This window comes from Manis pentadactyla, chromosome 4 (genome assembly GCF_030020395.1).
Source record: "Manis pentadactyla isolate mManPen7 chromosome 4, mManPen7.hap1, whole genome shotgun sequence".
Classification (NCBI taxonomy): Eukaryota; Metazoa; Chordata; class Mammalia; order Pholidota; family Manidae; genus Manis; species Manis pentadactyla.
In genome coordinates this window covers 35,896,692-35,917,082 of record NC_080022.1, presented here as the reverse complement: position 1 = coordinate 35,917,082, position 20,391 = coordinate 35,896,692, and the positions used below count along the sequence as shown (strand labels likewise).

Sequence of the window (20,391 nt, the reverse complement as noted above, 5' to 3'; positions counted from 1 at the left end):
TTGGTGCTGCAGTAAGCACACTGGAGCAAGAAGCAAAAGTCTCTCCATTGTGCTCTAGTGGCAAAAGTTAATATGCCAGCTGGCAAAGGAAAAAGTTTTAAGTGCCCAAATATATATACATAGAGTCAGAAAGGATGACTTTGAAACTAAGATGCAATCAATTAACAACCAGCATAGGGTTCTATAACTAGACAAGACTCCCTTCCAGGACAAAGCCTCTTGCTGAGGACAAAACTACTGAAAACAGAATACAGATTGAGATGCAGAGACAGACAATAAATAGTAAAGAAAGAAGAGGGTTTAGATAAAAGCAGTGCAGGGGTGGAGGACCATCAGGGCGTGAAAGTAAGAAAGCCAACGGTATTTTTGAACACCGTGAAACAACAGAACAGAGCTCTAAAGTACAATGTTAGTTAGAAAAGCTATCTTGATCTACATTCAGAAAAACTAGTCACATACAAATGAACAACATAAAGAATCAAACTGATACAGAACAGAATAACATCCCTACAATGTAAAGTACACCTGTAAGACATGTCTACAAAACAGATAACCATAAATAGAATGACTAGATGATACTAAGAAAACAGTATGAGAACAACATAAACCAGAAAATCTCAAGGTACTAGAACTCAGGAAAGAAGTAATAAAAGGTTTCATAACAAGAAGAGACAGAAAAGAATAAACACTGATGTTGCCAAAAAATGAGAAGACAGAAAAACTGATAAGCAATCAGTAGATTAAAAGTTAGAATTGAGAAAAATATGATACAGAAGTTTGGCCCAAAAAGAGATCCAACATTTAACTTAGTAGTTGACAGCCCTCACACACACAAAGGAACAGTTAAAGGCTAATGAAGATAACTGGAGTAATTTCCTGAAATAGTTAGATGTGAAGTTACAAATTGATCACACAGCTAGAACACCCAACACGTGGATAGTCTTATAAAATACTAGACTCGGGCAGAAAAGGAAATTATCCTTTGGATATCCAGAAATAAAGAACAAATGACAGAAAGAAAATAAGATGTATATAAGAGGCCAAAATAAGAGTGACAGTCACAGTACTTGAAAAGATTTGAATTGAGGATTTTATACTCTGTCAAACTTAAAGATATGAGGGTCACAGACAAGTACCAATGTGTAAGAACTCAGATGTTGTTTCAAAGCTTTTCCTGAGGGAAGTACTAGACAACAAACTTCAGACAACCACACTAACCAGAAAGAAAACAAAAAGAATGGTGACAAATACTAAGTAATATGGTTAATTGTAGAACTAAATGAGTTTTAAAGAATATAGCAGTTAGTAGCTCTGAGCTCTGACAGTCTAGATACAGCGTAAGTTTTTTAAGTGGGAGAATGGGGAGAGCATGTACAAAAAAACTAACATTTATTAATCATATTGGTGGTGTAATACTGTTATTCTGAGACTGTTGAATATAATATGGGTTAAAGCAATTAAATATGATAACCTATACCTATGTCCTTGAAAGTGCAGGATTCTCAGTGTAGAAATACAGATAGAAGATAATTCAGTAAGAACCCCAAGGTACTCAGTTTGAATGGGAAATACCAGTAAGAAGTTGTGAAATATTTTAATCTTTGAAAATACATATGTATTTCCAGGCTCTGCCCACTGAAAAGATCTAAAAGCAATGACCAACCCCATAACAGTGAGCATCCCTTGCATTCAGATTGTGGTCTTTAAATAGCATTTCTGGACAGGATTGATAGATAAGCTTGGAATATTTTGTCATACTACGTAGCAAAGAAGTAACTAAAGACTATTAGGGTTGTATAAAAGGGGTTTGGAAGCCAGATGAAGAGGTCTGCACTGGCCAAATACATGTATCAGTTAAGAATAACTGCAAGGGTTTGAATCAAACCAAATATTAAACTGTGAGTTCACAGTGATACCTCACCTTAGAAATAAGCATGTATTCTGTCTTTTCCGTATCAGTTATACCACTGAGTCATCAGATAGATGAGAAGTTGCTTTTTTTTTTACTAAAGTATCATTGATATACAATCTTGTGAAGATTTCATATGAACAACATTGTAGTTTCAACATTCACTCATATTATCGAGTCCTCACCCCACCCACATCGCAGTCACTATCAGTCACATAGTAAGATGCTATAGAGTCATTACTTCTTTGTGTTGTACTGCCTTCCCCGTGATCTGCCTATATTGTGATTGCAAATTATAGTGCCCCCTAATCCCCTTCTCCCTCCCCACCCACACTCCTCAGCCCCTCCCTTTTGGTAACCACTAGTTGAGAAGAAGTTGCTTTTTATGGAAGTATACTACTAAAGAAGGAATGATAAAATTAGAAGATGACTATTTTGCAGCTGGTAGCAAGTCAAGACTTTTAGGCTATGGGCATAATGCTTGCTGACACCACAAAAAGAAACACAACTACATGTATGTGTCTCCCAAAGGAAGAACATAAAACCAGCAATAAGTTGTTTTGCCAGAATGAGGGTGGGGCAACGGGGCAGTACTCTATAACGTCTAGACTCAACTACCGATTTATTGGAAATACAGAGGTATAGGTTTTTTTTTTTTTAATAACTTACAGATTAAGAGAGAGGTAAGAGGTGTTTTTTGGAGACAAAACTAGTTTTGAGGGATATATACTTGGGTGGTAAAGGAAAAGCAAAGAGGTGATCACTGTAAGCCAGGACTGTCATCGTTTTTAGAGGAGAGGAAAGGATTGAGTTACTTACTTGCTTATTTTTAAACGAGACTTATAAAATATGTCTGGTTTGGCTGGCAATGTTTTGTTGCTTTAACTGAGTGGTGATTATGAGAACATTGGCCCATTTTATGCAGTTTCCTGTATCTGTGTTATATTTTACTATTTTAAAAAAGTAAATGAAAAGAGAACAGATGTCATCACAGAAATAGGGGCAGTATCTCTGAAAATCTTAGCTATAATGTGACCAAGAACACAAGCCTATTAAAGCACAAAGACTTAGTTTTATCTGTGAAGATTCCTTCTGCCTGTACTTAACCATCCAGAGGAGTGTATTTATCTGTTTTTCATATTCTTTCACTGGTTTGTCCATTTAATAGCAAGTTGGTAGTTGAGTTTCTGTCTGTTCTTATTTTGTACTAGTAGTACTCACATTCACAAGTTGAAAATATCCCTGCTGGGGCCCCATCCCTTGAGATTTTGCTTTAGAAGCTCTGTAGTGGATTCTGGGCATCTCTTTTGTTTAATAATTCATGTGCACTTGTGCTGAAAAGCCGTTTTCCACACTGTTGCTAGATTGTAAAGTTTTGGCTTGGACACCCGCATCATACAACTGTTGTACAGCTAGTTACTGAGTCCAGTTTAGTGCTCTTAACTTACCTCCATCCTTCCCTTCATCTCGTACTCTACTCCTCTTGCCTTCATTACTCTCCCTGGAATTGGTTTCACAATGGTCTCCTAGTTGGTGTTTAACCCGTCAGATACATCCTTCAGGCTGCTACCAGACTGCGTAAACTGATGATTGGATTCTGTTACATCTGTGCATGAGAGATGAATCCTCACTATATACAGAATAAAATTCAGTCTTCCTAAAAAATATTCCACAGTCTGGCTCTTGCCTGCTTCCCCAGACATGTGTTTCCCCACATAAGGGGGTCCCTTCTTCCCTAACACTAACCATGCTGAAGTACTTGTAGATGTCCAAATATTCTGTTCTTTTTCATGCTTTCCTGTCTTGGTGTTCACAGAGCATTCTGTTCCTGGGTTCACCTATTTTCTCCCTTTGGAATTCATCTTTAAGGGCTCTTAATCATCACCTCTAAGGAAACCTTTTCTGATAGTACCTCTCTTCCAAGTGGAACTGACTATTCCTTCTTAGTACCCCTTCTTCCCTAATGTGAATTTTTATCATAGCCCCTGTAACCTTTTATTGTACTTAACTTGTGTACAGGTTTATATTTATAGTGAGACTGTGACCCTTGTGGGGACACCAGCTCTTAATTGTCTCAATTGCCTTGTCTTCCTAGCACTGTCCCTGGCACATTGTCTGCCCCTACCCTAAAGCAGTCTTAGAAATTTTATGAATACTATACATTTTGCTAACCAGATTGTCCTGTTTTAAATCTGAGGAAAGTGTTCACATTCTTACCCATTCAGTTTTCTGTGCCTCCTTAATTTGGCATACACATGCCATAGGAAGATGCACATTTAGTCTATTTATTTACAAAAGGAATAATTAAGTAACTCCTACATTAAAGGAAATGAAACTCATGAGAGCCTAAGATTACTATTAAAGACCTATTGATTTTGCATTTCAGCATCTTCTGTTAATTCTTACTGCAGTGTTAAATAAGTGCTGGTGATGTATAGTTAGTTATTTGATAGATTACATGTGATGGCTACTTTGCAAAAAGTGCCAAAATGATTAGCTTTCTATATCAACCATTAATATCCCTTTTTTCCTAGCCTTCTTTGAATCCAGAAGCTGGCAAACAGAATCAGCCATGCAGACCTATTGGGACCCCTTCTGGAGTGTGGGGTAGGTAGATTTTGCCATTTTAAAGGTATAACTTTACATTTTTCTTAGGGAAAGGCACAAAAATTCTTTGTTTCTTTGTCTCTTGTTTCTCATCTCATCCCATTTGCACATGGTAAATAACTAACACCTAATCTTACTCTGCTCCCCCTCCCCAGTACCATCAAAGTATGATGATAGTAGAATCAGTATAGACAATTAAGAGTTTGTGGAGCCCTGAATTTGGAGGCAGATTTTAAGCAAAGGGAGACATTGATGACATTTATAGTACAAAACTCATAAGAAGTAACTTTTAATTAACATTGCTAATTCATTTGTAACAATTAGGTTGAATTTTATGTGTTACAGTTATCTCCTAAATATTTGGTAGGCATATATAACAATATATTCTAAGCATTCTTCCATATCACTAAATACTCTTCTAAAATGTTCTTAAAAGGTTATACAGTGGCACATCCTATAGACCATTTTGTTCAACCAGTTTCCAGTTGCTGAATTTTGAGGGAGAAGGTGGGGGGACTGTTGAACAGTTACAATTAATGCTTGTTATGTAAGGCAAGAGGGAAACATAAATACATATGTGCATTTATTTATATTGAGAATAATTGGCCTTATATTGAGAATAATTTCAAACCAAACCTGATCTGTGGGATCTTTCACATTTATAAATTGGACTCTCCTAATCTCTCTGTTAGACATACTCAGTAGCCAGGCATCCTAGTGGGAACACTTTAGCATATCTAAATACTGGTTTTGGATCTTAGAGAATCAGAGGTGGTTGCTGTACCATTTCCTCTTTGTTAATGATGTGTAGCATTGCTCTCTTTAGTTTGCTTCATCGGAAGTCCCTATGGCAGACTCCTTTCCCCAATTTCCTCATCTCTCTCCATTCCCATGCCGACAGGAGCTGCCACCCTTGGATATATTATTGTTTGGTCTGTTGCTGAATGATCACATCATACCCTTAGACATGTTATGCTCCCAGTGGCCTATAACATCTTTGAGCTTTCTGGTTGGTTTACGAATTTAGAATTGAGTGCTTCATACACTGCAGTTTTTCCTGTGATTCATTCCTGAGTAGTGTCACTTGAGAGTTTCTATTATGTGCACACCAGGAAGTGTTTGTTCTTCAGTCTCAATTTTCAGCTCTTTATTGAAACTGAAGCCTTCCTATAAACTATGCTGCTTTGTGTTAACTGATAGGTTTGACATTATTTTGTCTCCCCACTGTTATATTTCACAGAAAACCCACCTAGTGCCAAGCAACCCTCCAAAATGCTAGTCATCAAAAAAATTTCCAAAGAGGATCCTGCTGCTGCTTTCTCTGCTGCATTCACCTCACCAGGATCTCACCATGCAAATGGCAACAGGTCATCAACCATGGTTCCAAGTGTCTATAAAAACCTAGTTCCTAAGCCTGCACCACCTCCTTCCAAGGTATGATTTGGAATCAGTGTCGTACACAGCAGAGGTTTGGGAATAAATTACGAAAAAACTTCAGTAAACTTATTTTTTCCTGTTGAATCATTCCCCAGATAGTCATTAAGTACCTGTTACATGTATAATATTTTACTCTTGTCTCCAAACACTCTAGTGCTCTCCCAACTGGATTCTCTCATACTCATTAGCTTCAATTCATCTCATAAACTGCTTTCTCAAAAACCGTTTTCAGTAAAAATTTGCTGTTACCAAGCAATTCTGTCAGTTATTCTTTCTATGATGCTTCCCTCTATTCCTGTGCCATCTTACATTTACTATTGTAGTGTACCCTTCTACTCCTTCTACTTCCTTATCTCTCTGTATCACTTCCTTTCCTAAATCCCTTCAGTGATTCCAAACTATCTGTAGCAGGGTTTCGTGAACTATTTCTGTAAAGGGGCAGATAATAAATACTTTGTGTTCTTGGTCACATATAACATAGCATGTTTGTTAAATTTTCTTTTCTTCCCTTCCCTGCATCCCCTTAGAAAATGTAAAAAAAATACTATTAGTTCGTAGACCACATAAAAACAGGCGTTGGACCAGATTTGGCCCAGATAGCGTAGGTTGTAACCCCTGATATTATAATACAGTATCCAAACTCATTAGCAGTAGCATGTATAATTCTTCATAGCCTGGTAAGCACAATCCATCATTTACATTTTACTGCCCTTTCTTTCTCTTACCTAAGGAATTATTCATCCTTCAAGTTAATGTCATCGTCCCTCTGAATCCTTTTCTATCACATCTAATGCTTATATCTCTATAGTTGAATAGCATTCTGTTATCACAATATCCATAACACTCTACTGCATCTATTTATTTCTTCACTTGTAATCTCCTTAAGGGCAGGTTTGGGTCCTTTTCCTGTTTGTATCCCTAGCACCTTCACAAGAGCATTTAGTAATTGCAATTGCTTGAATGAACTCCAGCCACTTTAAGGAATTAATCAGAATTCACAAACAAATTAATCTGTGTTATTGAGAGAAAAACCAGTAAGCATTGATTCACTTAATTTTGAGAGTGTAAGCACTGTATTTGATGTTCACGAGTAATATGAAGAAGTACATTGGTCATGCGCCTCAGAAGCTGAAAGTCTAATTGGGATGACAATATATAATCTAGTTGTTTGATTTTCTATGAAATACAGTAACAGGTCCTAATAAATTCTAAACAGATTTGGAATAAGTAAATTAATTAAACACTAGTCATACAATTCAGAGGAGCAGGATCAGTTCAGACTATGACCATCAAGGAAAATTTTACTGAAAAACCGTCATTTGAACTGATCTTTGGAGGGTGGTCCAGTTTTGGGTAGGCAGAAAACAGTCTGGAAAGTTTTGCAAATCATAAGAGAAGAGGTGGTTAAATAAAAGTTCTGAAACCAGAAGACACTGGGCATATTTGAGTGATAGTGAATGACCATTTCAATTATTCCTGGTAACACGAGAAATATTAGGACTGAGTGCCATTATCCTAGTGGTAATGAATGAAACTTTCAGTGTAGGTAAAATCTCTAAGGGAAGAAGATAGAAGAATAAAGAATGGGAAGATAAAACTTGGGAGAAATATTTAATGTTTCATAAATTGGAGAAAATAACAGGACTTGAAATTATAATTCAGACATTAAAAAATGGTATGCTATCACAGAAATCTAGTAGGGAAATTGAAGATAGTGGCTAGGGTTGTTAATACTGGTCAACTGCTATTTGACAAGTTGAGTAAAATAACTGAAAAAAAAGTTTTTGATCCTAAGCAGTTGGAAAGGTTTTCAGTGAACTTAAGAGTTGAAGTTTTATGAGAATTGTATAGGACTGAAATGAGATTTCAGGAATTCTGGAACTATGTGGATGGAAGTGGAGGAGGTGGCACCTTTGAGACGTGACAGTAAAGGGAGGTAGAATATAGGTGGTGGTAAAATTAAATGAAAAGATGGAGAAAATCTATTGATAGAAGCTCTGGTGGTGGAGGGGGGGACTTGAAATATACTTGAAAAATATCATTAAAGGGTTGTAGCTCCAGAAGAAATGAGTGGGGGATAAACTAAGAAGTGGAATTCTGCAAAGGGTTTGGCATACTTGTTCCTCTGATGTGGAAGGGAAAGAATGTGAATTTAAGTCAAATGAGCAACTTCTATAAAAGAAACAGTGTAGCATGGAAATAAGCAGCAGGACTTTGGAGTAGACAGATACCATTCTGCACCTTCTTTGTGACAGGACCTTGAGCAGCTTTCTTAAGTTTTAAATATTGATTCCATCATCTATAAAATGAAGGTGATAGTACCTACCTGTTACATTTTTTGTGAGGAGTAAATAAGAAATTTAACAAATTACTTAAAACTGGCATAGAGTAGGAAGTGATAATATTTGTGGCTATCAGCACACCTTGTTCTACTCCTTAATAGTAGAGTTTTCATATGTGTTAATCCATTTAAAATGTCAGCAAGCATTGTTTTAGACTATAGAGAATCGGTAGGGTGGGGATTATCAGATTAAAGATGGTGGAATAGGAAGGCAAGATGGAAACCTCCTCCCAAAAACACATAAAAGAGGGAAATAGAGCAAATGCAACTAGACTGCAGACAGACCCCCTTCACCTGAGGAAGAAGAGAGGACCACACAGAAAAAGACCAGAAAGAATAGCAGAGACATCTAATACAAAGGAAGAAACACAGGAACCCATCCCTGACAAAGTGAGCAGGCAGAGGAATTTGATCCAATCAAAACTACAAGACAGAACTCCAGAAAGAGGGCTAAATGAAACAGAGATCACCAACCTTCTTGATAAAGATTTCGAAATAAAAGTCATAAACATGCTTGTGGATTTACAGAAAAGTATTCAAGGATTCAAAGACTTCAACAGTGAAATAGAAAACCTGAAAAAGAGCCACTCAGAGCTGAAGACTACAGTATCTGAAATGAAACACACAGTGGAGGGATTTAAAAGTAGATTAGATCATGTACAGGAAAATGTAAATGAAATAGAAATTAGAGAATAGGAAAAAAGCTGAGGAACAGAAGGTTCTCTAGAAATGAAAGAATAAGAGAGGTATGTGAGCAAACAAAACAATGTTTGCATAATCTGGGTACCAGAAGAAGAAAAACAAAGGGATAGAAAGTCTCTTTAAGGAAATAAATATTCAAAACTTCCCCAGTCTGGGGAAGGAAAAAGACACTTGGGTCATGGAAGTGCAGAAGCACAGAGATTGCCCTAACAAAAGGAACCCCAGCAAGACAACACCAAGATATATAATAATTAAAATGGAAAAGACCAAGGATAAGGAGACAGTGTTGAAAGCAGCCAGAGAGAGAATAAAGATAACCTGATGAGCTATCAGCAGACTTCTCAACACAAACTCTTCAGGCCAGAAGGGAGTGGAATGATATATTTTTTGTACTGAAATAGAATGACCTCCAACCAAGAATTCTCTACCCAGTGAGACTATCATTTAAATTTGAAGCAGGGATTAAAGAATTTCCAAATAAAAGTTCAATTCACTACCACTAAACCAGTCTTACATGGTATGGTAAAGGGATTGCTGTAGATGGAAATGACCCTAAAGCTAAATAGCTTTCACCAGTGAAAATAAACCTACAGTAAAGGTAGTAGACCAATTAATTACCAAGCAAGTATGAAATTAAAACAAAAGAAGCAGAATCAACTACATACAAAATCAGTCAAGGGATACACAAAAAGTGCAGATTACGACATCTAATAAGGAAAATGAGAAGGATGAAGAAGAAGAAGGGGAAGAGTACTTTTAGATTGTAGTTGAAACAGAGTAATCAGCAATTTAGGATAGACTATTATATAGTAAAGAAGCTATCCTTGAACTAAAGCCTACAATAAATACACACAGAAGTAAATAAATTTTTAAAAATCCAATTACAATAAAGAAAACTAACAATAATGAAAGAAGAATATAAGAGAGGAAGAAAGGAATAGAGAAGAAATTTTAAAAAATACAATAAAATGACAATAAGTACATATCTGTCGGTAATCACCTTAAATGTAAATGGACTGAATGCACTAATCAAAAGATATACATCTATATGCTGCCTACAAGAGACTCATTTCAGGCCCAAAGACATAACACCGACTAAAAGTGAAGGGATGGAAAAACATGCAAATAATAGAGAAAAAGCAGGAGTAGCAGTAGTTATATCAGACAAAGTTGATTTCAAAACAAAGAAAGTAACAAGAGACAAGGAAGGACATTACATAATGGTAACGAGGACAAAACCATTATAAATATCTATGCACCCAACATAGCACCTAAATATGTAAAACAAACACAGATTACAACACATTCGTTTTAGGAGACTTTAACACAACACTCACATCAATAGATCAACCAGACAGAAAACAGGGAAACAGAAGCACTGAACAATACATTAGATCAAATGGACTTAACATACCTATGGAACACTCCACCAAAAGCAGCAGGATAGACATTTTTCTCAAGTGTACATGGAACACTCTCCAGAATAGATAGTACGCCACAAGAAGAGCCTCCATAAATTTAAAAAGATTGAAATTGTATCAAGCAGCTTTTTCAGACCACAATGGTATTATGAAACTAGAAATAAATTACACAAAGAAAACAAAAAAGAACAAAGAAAACACATGGAGACTAAACAACATGCTTTCAAATAATCAGTGGATCAGTGAACAAATTAAAATATCAAGCAATACACAGAGACAAAGGAAAACAAAAAAACAACAGCTTGAAATCTGTGGGATGCAGCGAAGGCAGTTCAGAGAGGAAAGTACATAGCAATACAGGCGTACTTCAAGAAACAACAATCCCAAATAATCAGTCTAAATTAATCACTAACTAGAAAAAAAAGAACAAATGAAATAAAGTCAGTAGAAGGAGGGACTAATAAAGATCACAGCAGAAATAGAGAAGAATAAAATTAGAAAAAAATCAGTGAAATCAGGAGCTGGTACTTTGAGAAAATAAACAAAATAGATAAACCTCTGTCCAGACTTATCAAGAAAAAGCATACACACACAGAGAATCAAACTAAGGGAATAATTATAATGCATACTGCAGAAGTACAAAGAATTATTACAGAATACTATGAAAAATTATATGCCAATAAATTGGACAACTTCCTAAAAAAATAAAACCTTCCAAGACTGACCCAGGAAGAAACAGAAAAACTGAACAGACCAAATACCAGCAATGAAATTGAATTAGAAGCAAAAAACAAAACTCCAATGCCAGATGGTTTCACTGCCAAATTCTGTCATTTAAAGAAGAGTTAGCACACGTACTTCTTAAAGTATTTCAAAAAGTAGAAGAGGATGAAATATTCCAAACTCATTCCACGAGGCCAGCATCACTCTAATACCAAAGCCAGAAAAGACAGCACAAAAAAAGAAAATAACAGACCAATATTCCTGATGAACACAGATGCAAAAAATCTTCCAAAAATATATCAAGTTCATCCATCATAACCAAGTGGAATTTATTCCAGGGATGCAAGAATGGTACAGTATTCGTAAATCCATCAATATACACCACATCAACAAAATGATAGTTAAAAACCACACGATGATCTCAATAGATGCTGGAAAAAGCATTTGACAGAATTCAACATCCATTCATGATAAAAACTCTCAACACAAAATGGGTATAGAGGGTATGTACCTCAACTTAATAAAGGCCACCATATATGACAAAACCAAACAACATCATGATTAATAGTGAAAAGCTAAAACCTTTTCCTCTAAGATCGGGAACAAGACAAGGTTGCCCACTCTCCCCACTTTTATTCAACATAGTGCTGAAGGTCCTAGCCACAGCAATCAGACAACACAAAGAGATAAAAGGAAGAAGTTAAACTCTCCCTATTTAGAGATGACATGATACTATACATAGAAAACCCTAAAGAATCCACTCCAAAACTACTAGAACTAATACCAATTCAGCAAAGTTGCAGGATACAAAATTAATACACAGAAATCTGTAGCATTCCTAATCTGTTGTATACTAACAGCGAACTAGCAGGAAGAGAAATCAGGAAAACAACTCCATTTACAATTGCATCAAAAAGAATAAAATAGGCATAAACCTGAGGAAGCGAAAGACCTATACTCTGAAAACTACAAGACACTCATGAGAGAATTTTAAAAAGACACCTAGAATGGAAATCTGTTACATGCTTACAGATAGGAAGAATTAATATTGTCAAAATGGCCATCCTGCCCAAAGCAATTTATGGATTCAGTGCAATCCCTATTAAAACACCAACAGCATTCTTCAATTAAGTAGAACAAATCTAAAATTCACATGGAACCACAAAAGACCAAAAATAGCCAAAACAATCCTGAGAAAGAAGAACAAAGCTGGGGCTATTATTCTCTCTGACTTGAAGCTCTACTACAAGCTACAGTAACTAGAACAATTTGGTAATGGCACAAGAACAGACCCCATAAATTAATGAAACAGAATTGAGATCCCAGATACCCACACATGTATCATCAATTAATATATGATATTAAGGAGCTATGAATATACAATGGAGAAAAGACCGCCTCTTCAACAACTGGTATTGGCAAAACTGGACAGCTACCTGTAAAAGAATGAAACTAGATTATTGTCTAACTCCATACACAAAAGCAAACTCAAAATGGATCAACAACCTGAATGTAAGTCATGAAATCATAAAACTCTTAAAACGGAGACAAAAATCTATTGACTATAAACATAAGCAGTTTTTTCCTGAACACCTCCCCTCAGGCAAGGGAAACAAAAAATAAGCTTCTGTACAACAAAGGACACATTTGGAGAACAAAAAGGCACCCTACAGTATGGGAGAATATATTTGTAAATGACTTAATCTGATAGAAATAACATCTAAAATCTATAAACAACTCATATGCCTCAACACCCAAAAAACCAATAGCCCGATCAAAAAATGGGCAGAGGATCTGAATAGACACTTCTCCAAAGAAGAAATTCAGATGGCCAACAGGCACATGAAAAGATGCTCCACATTGTTAATCATTGGGGAAATGCAAATTAAAACACAATGAGTAACACCTCATACCAGTTAGAATGGCTACTATCCAAAAGAAAAGAAATGACAAATGCTGGCAAGGATGCGGAGAAATAGGTACCTGCCTACACTGTTGGTGGGACTGTAAATTGGGGCAACCACTGTGAAAAGTAGTATGGAGGTTCCTCAATAACTAAAAATAGAAATAACATTTGACCTAGTAATTGCAGTCCTAGGAATTACCCAAAGAAAACAAAATCCCTAATTCAAGAGATATTCACCCCTGTTTATTGCCATACTGTTTGCAATATCTAAGATATGGAAGCAACCTAAGTGTCCATCAATAGATGAATGGATAAAGAAGGTATACAGATACACAATGGAATATTACTCAGCCATAAAAAGAAAAAATCCTGCCATTTGCAACAACATGGCTGGATCTAGAGAGTATTGTGCTCAGTGAAAATAAGCCAGGCAAAGAAAGGCGAATACTGTATGATTTCACTTATTTGTGGAGTATAAAAACAAAGCAAAACAGAAGGAACAGAACAGCACTAAACTCATAGACACTGAGAAGTGACTAGTGATTACCAAGGAAGGGGTGGGGGGTCGGGGTGGAGGGGAGGTCATCATGGACTGTTGAACCACTGTGATGTACATTTGATAAAAAAAATTTTTTTTAAGTAAAAAAAAAATCAGGCAATGTCATATCCTCAAGGATCTCAAATCTTTTGAGACTAAGGAAGTGGCGAGAGTAAGTCATGACACGGTTTAAGATTATTATAACCCTATGGTGTAGGACTGTTGAGTGAAGAATGAAAGTAGAAAAAAAGGCCACTCTTACTGTCCTTGTAAAAAGGTACTGAACCCTTAACCAAGGTGATTAAAGCAGGCAGAGAAGGGAGGTGGTGTTGGTACATGGCAGGAAGCAAATTAGAGGAAGGGAAATTGCCTGGGAAGCTGGAATAACTGTGGAAAAGTTGATGAGAATGGTTCAAGTATCTTTAATGTGAAATGTTAGAGGAAGGAGGTGAGATGACTAGTGTACAGGTAGGGATTTATCCATTCATTCATGTTTCTCTAGGTGTTCAACAAACAAGTTATTAAACATTGAGCATCTCTGTACAAAAATCTGTGGCACTAGTGTGCACAAGATCTTGAAGAGTTTGTTGTCTAATAGGGAGACATACAGAAAATAACTGTACTCCTTTGTCTGGAGATGATCCACAGCGTCCTCATAGATACAGGTATATTTGAAATGGCCAAGGAGAGAGAACTGCTATTTGTTGACAGCATCTTACTGTGTTCCAAGACCTTCCCTTAGGCATTTTATATACAACATTTACTCCTCTAGTCTAAGAATGTAGAGAATTATGTCGTATAACTTAACACAACTAATAAAGTGTCAGGATCCTTAAACCAGGTTTGTTTGAGGTCATACCAAGGCTCTCTCCACTGCACATCTCTTTTTGAGAAACACCTATTAATATCCCATGGCTCTTCTGGTTCCCTTTTCCTTAAAGGGCCTAACCTCTCAAAGAGGTTGCATACCTCCCAAACATGTTGAGACAGGAAGCTGTGGGAACTTAGATTCCCACGGAACAGTTCACTCTGCTTAATGATTCACAGCTGAGCTGCTGTCCGCATGCTTTGTTCTGATGTTTCTTTCTTCCCATGTAGCCCAGTGCATGGAAGGCTAACAGAATGGAACACAAATCAGGATCCCTTTCTTCTAGCCGGGAGTCTGCTTTTACCAGTCCAATCTCTGTTACCAAACCAGTAATACTGGCTGGTGGAGCAGTTTTAAGCTCTCCCAAAGAGGTAAGTGAGGATAAAGCTGAGCAGTCTTTTCTAAATTTCCCAGTTCCCATTTACTTACTCAGAGATGTGCAGTGTGACATGTACACCTCTGGCTCCATTTCCTTCGTAGCTGTGCTTAGCTCGGAGTCATTTTTTCCATCGATGATTCCCTGTAGCATTCAAAGATGAGCAGTAGCTGGTTGGGGTAGTTGCTCTGTGGTAGGCCAGAGTCAGCCTATGTTAGGCTGGCATTATGCTGGTGTCTGTAGAAAGATCAAAGAGGTACTCTAAGCTGTGCAGTCTTACCTGAAAAATTTGCAAAGCTGAAGTTGCTTAAATGAAAAGGGTAGTTTATTTTTGGTACAAGACGAGGGATAAATAATAGACTACCAGATCCTGGAGCTAAGTACCATGCAGAGTGACCCAGAGAGCCCCAGTTCATACTCTTTGCTGTCAAGAGCAAACTGTTTGTGGTGTTTGCCCAGAGTCCCTCCAGCACTACTCCTCCAATTGAGATCAGCTCCTCTCGTCTGACCAAGCTGACCCGCCGAACTACAGACAGGAAGAGTGAGTTCCTGAAGACTCTGAAGGATGACCGGATTGGAGACTTCTCAGAGAACAGGGACTGTGACAAGCTGGAGGAGGTAAGAGCATAGGGTTTTTCTGGGCAAAACAGGTGTTAAGAATATATGTGCTTATCTGTGGCCTCTTCTACACTGATGGACAGTGACTGCAGTGGGGTATGGGTGGGTACTTGATAATACAGGTGAATGTAGTAGCCACTTTGTTTTTCATGTGAAACATTCATGAGAGTGTATATCAATAACACCTTAATAAAAAAATATATATGTGCTTTTCTTAAGGAAGAAAGATGTGGCAGAAGTTGTTTTTAGTGTACAGAGATCTGTGGGTAGGAGTAACAGCCTGTGGTAAAGTGAATTTAATCCTTTGTTCGGCCAATTGCAGGTTAGGCCTTATTTCAGGGATGTTTGCCTTGGGACTCGTTCTTAAAAAGGGCACTGCTTCTGTCTGGAATTGATGGCACTGTAGGAAGTCAGTGAATTACAGAAGCTTTTGTTAGAGTTATATTTCATTGCAATATAAGAAAATCTGACAAACAGAGAACTGTAAAACGAGTTTTGTATCCTCCAACAGGAAGGTTAGAGGGCACAGTCCAGGAGGTTATAGCTGCTCACTATATTATCAGGAAACTAACTTTTGGTCACCTTGGACTGGGATAGTTACGCGTCTCCAGGCTTCCCACCTACATTCTAGTTAGGGAAAGGACAGAACCAAACCCCTAAAAAGGGATGTCTGTCCCTTTTTTAAATGCTTTCTAAAAAGCTGCAGCATGCAATTTCCACTTCCACTTCATTGGCCAGTTCTCAGATGGTCACTTCTAGCTCCAAGGGAATTTAGGAAAGTGAACTTAACGCTGAAAGCATTGGTTTCTTAGTCGAAATCAGTAAGGAAGAAAAGAGAATTGATACTGCACAGGCATCTAGTGGCTTCTGCTGTAGCTAATTCAGCCTGAAGTTAAGACGGTGGCCAGTTGGTATCCTTTGGAAGTCTTAGCAGGGTGAGCAAGTCTTCACTGTGAAATGGAGAAAACCTTTAGGCTGAGCTTGTCTTCTGGCAAGCACCCTCCTGGGCGCTAACTCCTTCATCTTGTAGCTCGCTTGTCTTGCCACATGGCCCGTAAACCAAGTATGTCGTCCTGTGTTGCAGCTGGAGGACCACAGCACACCTGAACCAAAGGAAAATGGAGGGGAAGGCTGTCATCAGAATGGCCTTGCTCTCCCTGTGGAGGAGGAAGGGGAGGTGCTGTCACACTCTCTGGAAGCAGAGCACAGGTGAGGATCAGATCAGGCCTACCGTATGGGGAGACCATAACACATTCTGTGTGTACCCCAGGTCGGCGAGTTGCCCAGTGGGTATTCCTTTACAGACCCCAAAGTGTAGAGCTTGTTCTTTAAATGTGAGGGCCTTGAACACAGAGCAGCCAGTTGTTGGAGCACGTAGGAGGCAGTGCCTCCCTGAAGGAGGCTCCTATCCAGAGGACCTTCAGAGGGCAGCAAGATCATGAGATTTTTAAAGGAGCCTGCAGTGCCATGAAATTGAATGAGAACGTAGGTACATGTGGAGACAAAAGTGAGATTCCTTTCTCTGTTCTGTCTGTGGGACAGGGAGGGCCCTTGCAATTGGGCTCTTTCCTTTGTGCCATCTTTATATTCTGCTTCTACTGTGTTTTCTCTATAGCCCTTATGCGCTGGAAAGAGCAACTAGAGAGATCACTCTCCTTCCCCCCAGTTAGTTATAAGCACCTAAGTAGCCATAACTCAAGCTTATACCATAGCAGAGAGGAAAGAAAAACCCAAGTTTCCTCCCTAATAAGCAAGTGGGTACCATTGCCCCTGGGCAGGAACGTTGTCACTGGGAAGTTGTGGTCTTCCCCTTTACACTTAAAGATGTTTAGCTTCCTGTTCTCAACCTTCCTCCACCAGGTTACTGAGAGCAATGGGATGGCAGGAGTATCCCGAAAATGATGAGAACTGCCTCCCTCTCACAGAGGATGAGCTTAGAGAGTTCCACATGAAGACAGAGCAGGTATGTCATCACCCCTTCCTGGAGACCAGTTAAAAATCAGAAGGGAAAGGAGTCAGAACAGTACTGCTCTAGGGACCCCCTCCTGCCCATTTAGTGTGAGAGAAGGACCTTAACAAAGAAAATAATGTGAGTTGCCGTAGTAGAAACAGAGGAGCATCTCCCTGCTGCCTAGGCAATAGGCATCTCCAGCAGTGGCTATAAAAACCACATCAGCTGTTACCAGATCTCTGAAACTGGTATGTTTTTCCATCCCTTGTCAAAAGCACAAGGCTTCTGTTCCAAAGTTAGGGCCTGAGCCCTTTGTCTCTAGGGAAGCAGGCTCACCCTCCCTGCTTCCAGCCCTGTGGTTTCCCTCTGATACTCTGGGCAGAGCCAGAAAACCAAATATCCTGTTTTATCCAGCAAAAGCTTAAATTCTTTCTCTGAGTAAAACACTGCCAGATCCTAGGGTTTATCGTAGTGAACAAGACAAATGGGGTCTCTGCAGATCTCGTGGAGCTTATGTTCTGGTGGTATACATTTAAAGTATAAATAACATTTGTTAAGTCCTAGAAAGTACAGGCTGAGTAAATAAAGACTTTGCTACTCAGAACTGTTCCCTGGATCATTGTCATAATCTGCGAACTTAAGAGAACTAGGGACTGAATCAGAACCTCCATTTGAAAAATATCCTTCAATGATTCATTTGCACAGGAGAGTTTGGAAAGCACTGCTATAAGAAATCTTGGCTCTCTTAGGAGGGCCCCTCTCTACATTCTGTCTGGAATTGAATTGAGGCCTGGCCTTCCCCAGGTCCTGTGGGCCAGCATAGTTAATGATGGTTTTCTGTTTGTTTTCTTTCCAATACTAACTGCAGCTGAGAAGAAACGGCTTTGGGAAGAATGGCTTCTTGCAGAGCCGCTGTTCCAGCCTTTTCTCCCCTTGGAGAAGCACTTGTAAAGCAGAGTTTGAGGACTCAGACACAGAAACCAGTAGCAGTGAAACATCAGATGACGATGCCTGGAAGTAGGCATATAAATGCTCACAAATCTGACCCAGTAAATTCAGCTTGTGTGTTTAGGGAATATACAAGAAATCATTCTTTTCCTTTTCTTACGTTGTTGTAAACTTCATGCACAAGGGAAATAATCATATCCCAGAGAGAGCAATTGGCTTGTTCTGCTTTTGTTGTTTGTTCCCTGTTGATCTGCTTAATAGAAGTTTGTGTGGTGGGAAAGACTCCTAAAGTACACGTGCACGCACACAGTATATGGGGCGATGCACAGGTGGAAGCCAGCAGTGCAGAGAGGAGACGCTGGTCTGCGGCGCAGCTTCTACTACCAGCCCTTGGGGGCACTCACCCCTGTGCTCAAGCAATCATTGTCAATGACAAAGTGACTATTGAAATTATAATTGTATTAAATTAATGCTAATAATTTGGATATTTTATTTTATTTTTGGCTGCTCGGGTAACATTAGCCCTTTAACCAAGCCTATGTGGTTTTCTTTCTTTTTTTTTTTTCTTTTTTGGGTACAGCTGTAAAATATTTGGATATAGGAAATGTGTTATTCTTGCAGCCTTGATATTCAGGGTGGTTGTAAAATATAAATTTTTGTGAGATTTCAAAGATTAAGATTATTTTGATAACATTATTTACAGATTTAAAAGGTGGTTATCACAAGTCTGTCAAGGGGGGAAACTACTGCATAAAATAACTAACTTGGAATAAATATTTTGCATCAGTTTGGATTGTCTAGCTTTTTTTTTGTTTATACTTCTAAGAAATGTAGATTCTTTTTCAGGAAATCTGAAATCAGACACACCTTTTTCTCCTTTTGGCAGATAAATTTTTGATGCAGAAAAACCTGTGCAATAAATTACCAGTAAGAAAATCAGAAACCCAAGTTTCCTTTCTAAAACTGTATCTCACTGCCCATGTATTTACCAAAGTGCATATTTTAAGGAAGGTCTATGCCTCAATTTTCCTACTAGTAAGAACATACGGGAAAGGATTTGAGCCAGTGCTGCCTAGGTGACCAATAGAGGAGGCAGGTTTCTGCATCCACATATACTTCCCAAGCTCTAGGTTTGTGTGTCCCAGGCATTGTGCAACCCTCTGGAGATGCATGGAGTGCCCAGCCCAGTAAAGAGAATAAACAATTATATTAAAAAGGAAACCTTAAACCAAGATCTGATGGATGAGTAGAAGTTAAATAACAGATAGTTACTGACACTGGCACACACTCTTTGACTGTCCCTACAATACATAGTCCCTAGTGGATAGAGAGGTCCAATATCATACTCTAATGGGAGAAGGCAGAGGAGTAACAGGCCTGACTGCATGTTAAAAAGGTAGCTAACTGTACTTCAATTTTTAAAATTATGTAGTGTGGGCTCCAGAGGGGGCAGGGGCAGAGAGATGAGCATGACATTTGCTGGAAGGGCTGAGAAGGTAGATACTCTATCCTTCACACTGTATTAGTCTCTCCTGCTAGTGGTATAAGCAGTCCAGATGCAAACAGTGGAAATGGTTGAGATAGAGCAGTAAAACCTATACAGTACTCCATTGACTATTTTAAGACACATACTAATAAGAAAATTTACCAGTTAAATTACGATGCTCCATTAATTGTGAACCCTGATTTCAGTGTTAAAATGCAAAAAAAATAAGTGCTTCTTAGAATCAATGAATATGAAATGAACTAAAAATTGCAAAAAGATTAAATTGGAAATGAGAAGTAGGTTGAGGGAGAATCCTGCCTGTTTGGCCTTGGGCTTTGGCCCCAAATAACTTTCTCAGAACAAATTCCTAAAAATGTACCCTTTTTCTCATTTTAAATAAAGCTAGACTGACATCAAATACATTGAGATATTATGTAACCTGCTGCTGGTTATTCATAAGGATGGGGGAGAGGGGCTACTGTGTTGAGAAAGGGGGCTGGTTTAGAAATAAAGGGCTAGAGTTCCTGCCTCGGATGAATGTTTGGGGGGAGGTGGGGGGG

General features: G+C 38.3%; 1 protein-coding gene across 1 annotated transcript in view; it reads left to right on the top strand.

Moving 5' to 3' along the window:
• GPBP1L1 (GC-rich promoter binding protein 1 like 1) overlaps nucleotides 1-19,133 on the top strand; it is a 56,557-nt gene extending 37,424 nt beyond the window's left edge. The window contains exons 6-12 of the mRNA XM_036892949.2: nucleotides 4,444-4,516; nucleotides 5,757-5,950; nucleotides 14,683-14,823; nucleotides 15,288-15,446; nucleotides 16,531-16,655; nucleotides 17,307-17,409; nucleotides 18,266-19,133. Of these exons, the coding sequence (XP_036748844.1) occupies nucleotides 4,444-4,516; nucleotides 5,757-5,950; nucleotides 14,683-14,823; nucleotides 15,288-15,446; nucleotides 16,531-16,655; nucleotides 17,307-17,409; nucleotides 18,266-18,418 (948 nt within the window). The 3' untranslated portion in view covers nucleotides 18,419-19,133. The remainder of the gene's footprint in view (nucleotides 1-4,443; nucleotides 4,517-5,756; nucleotides 5,951-14,682; nucleotides 14,824-15,287; nucleotides 15,447-16,530; nucleotides 16,656-17,306; nucleotides 17,410-18,265) is intronic.
• The last annotated feature ends 1,258 nt before the right edge of the window (nucleotides 19,134-20,391 follow it).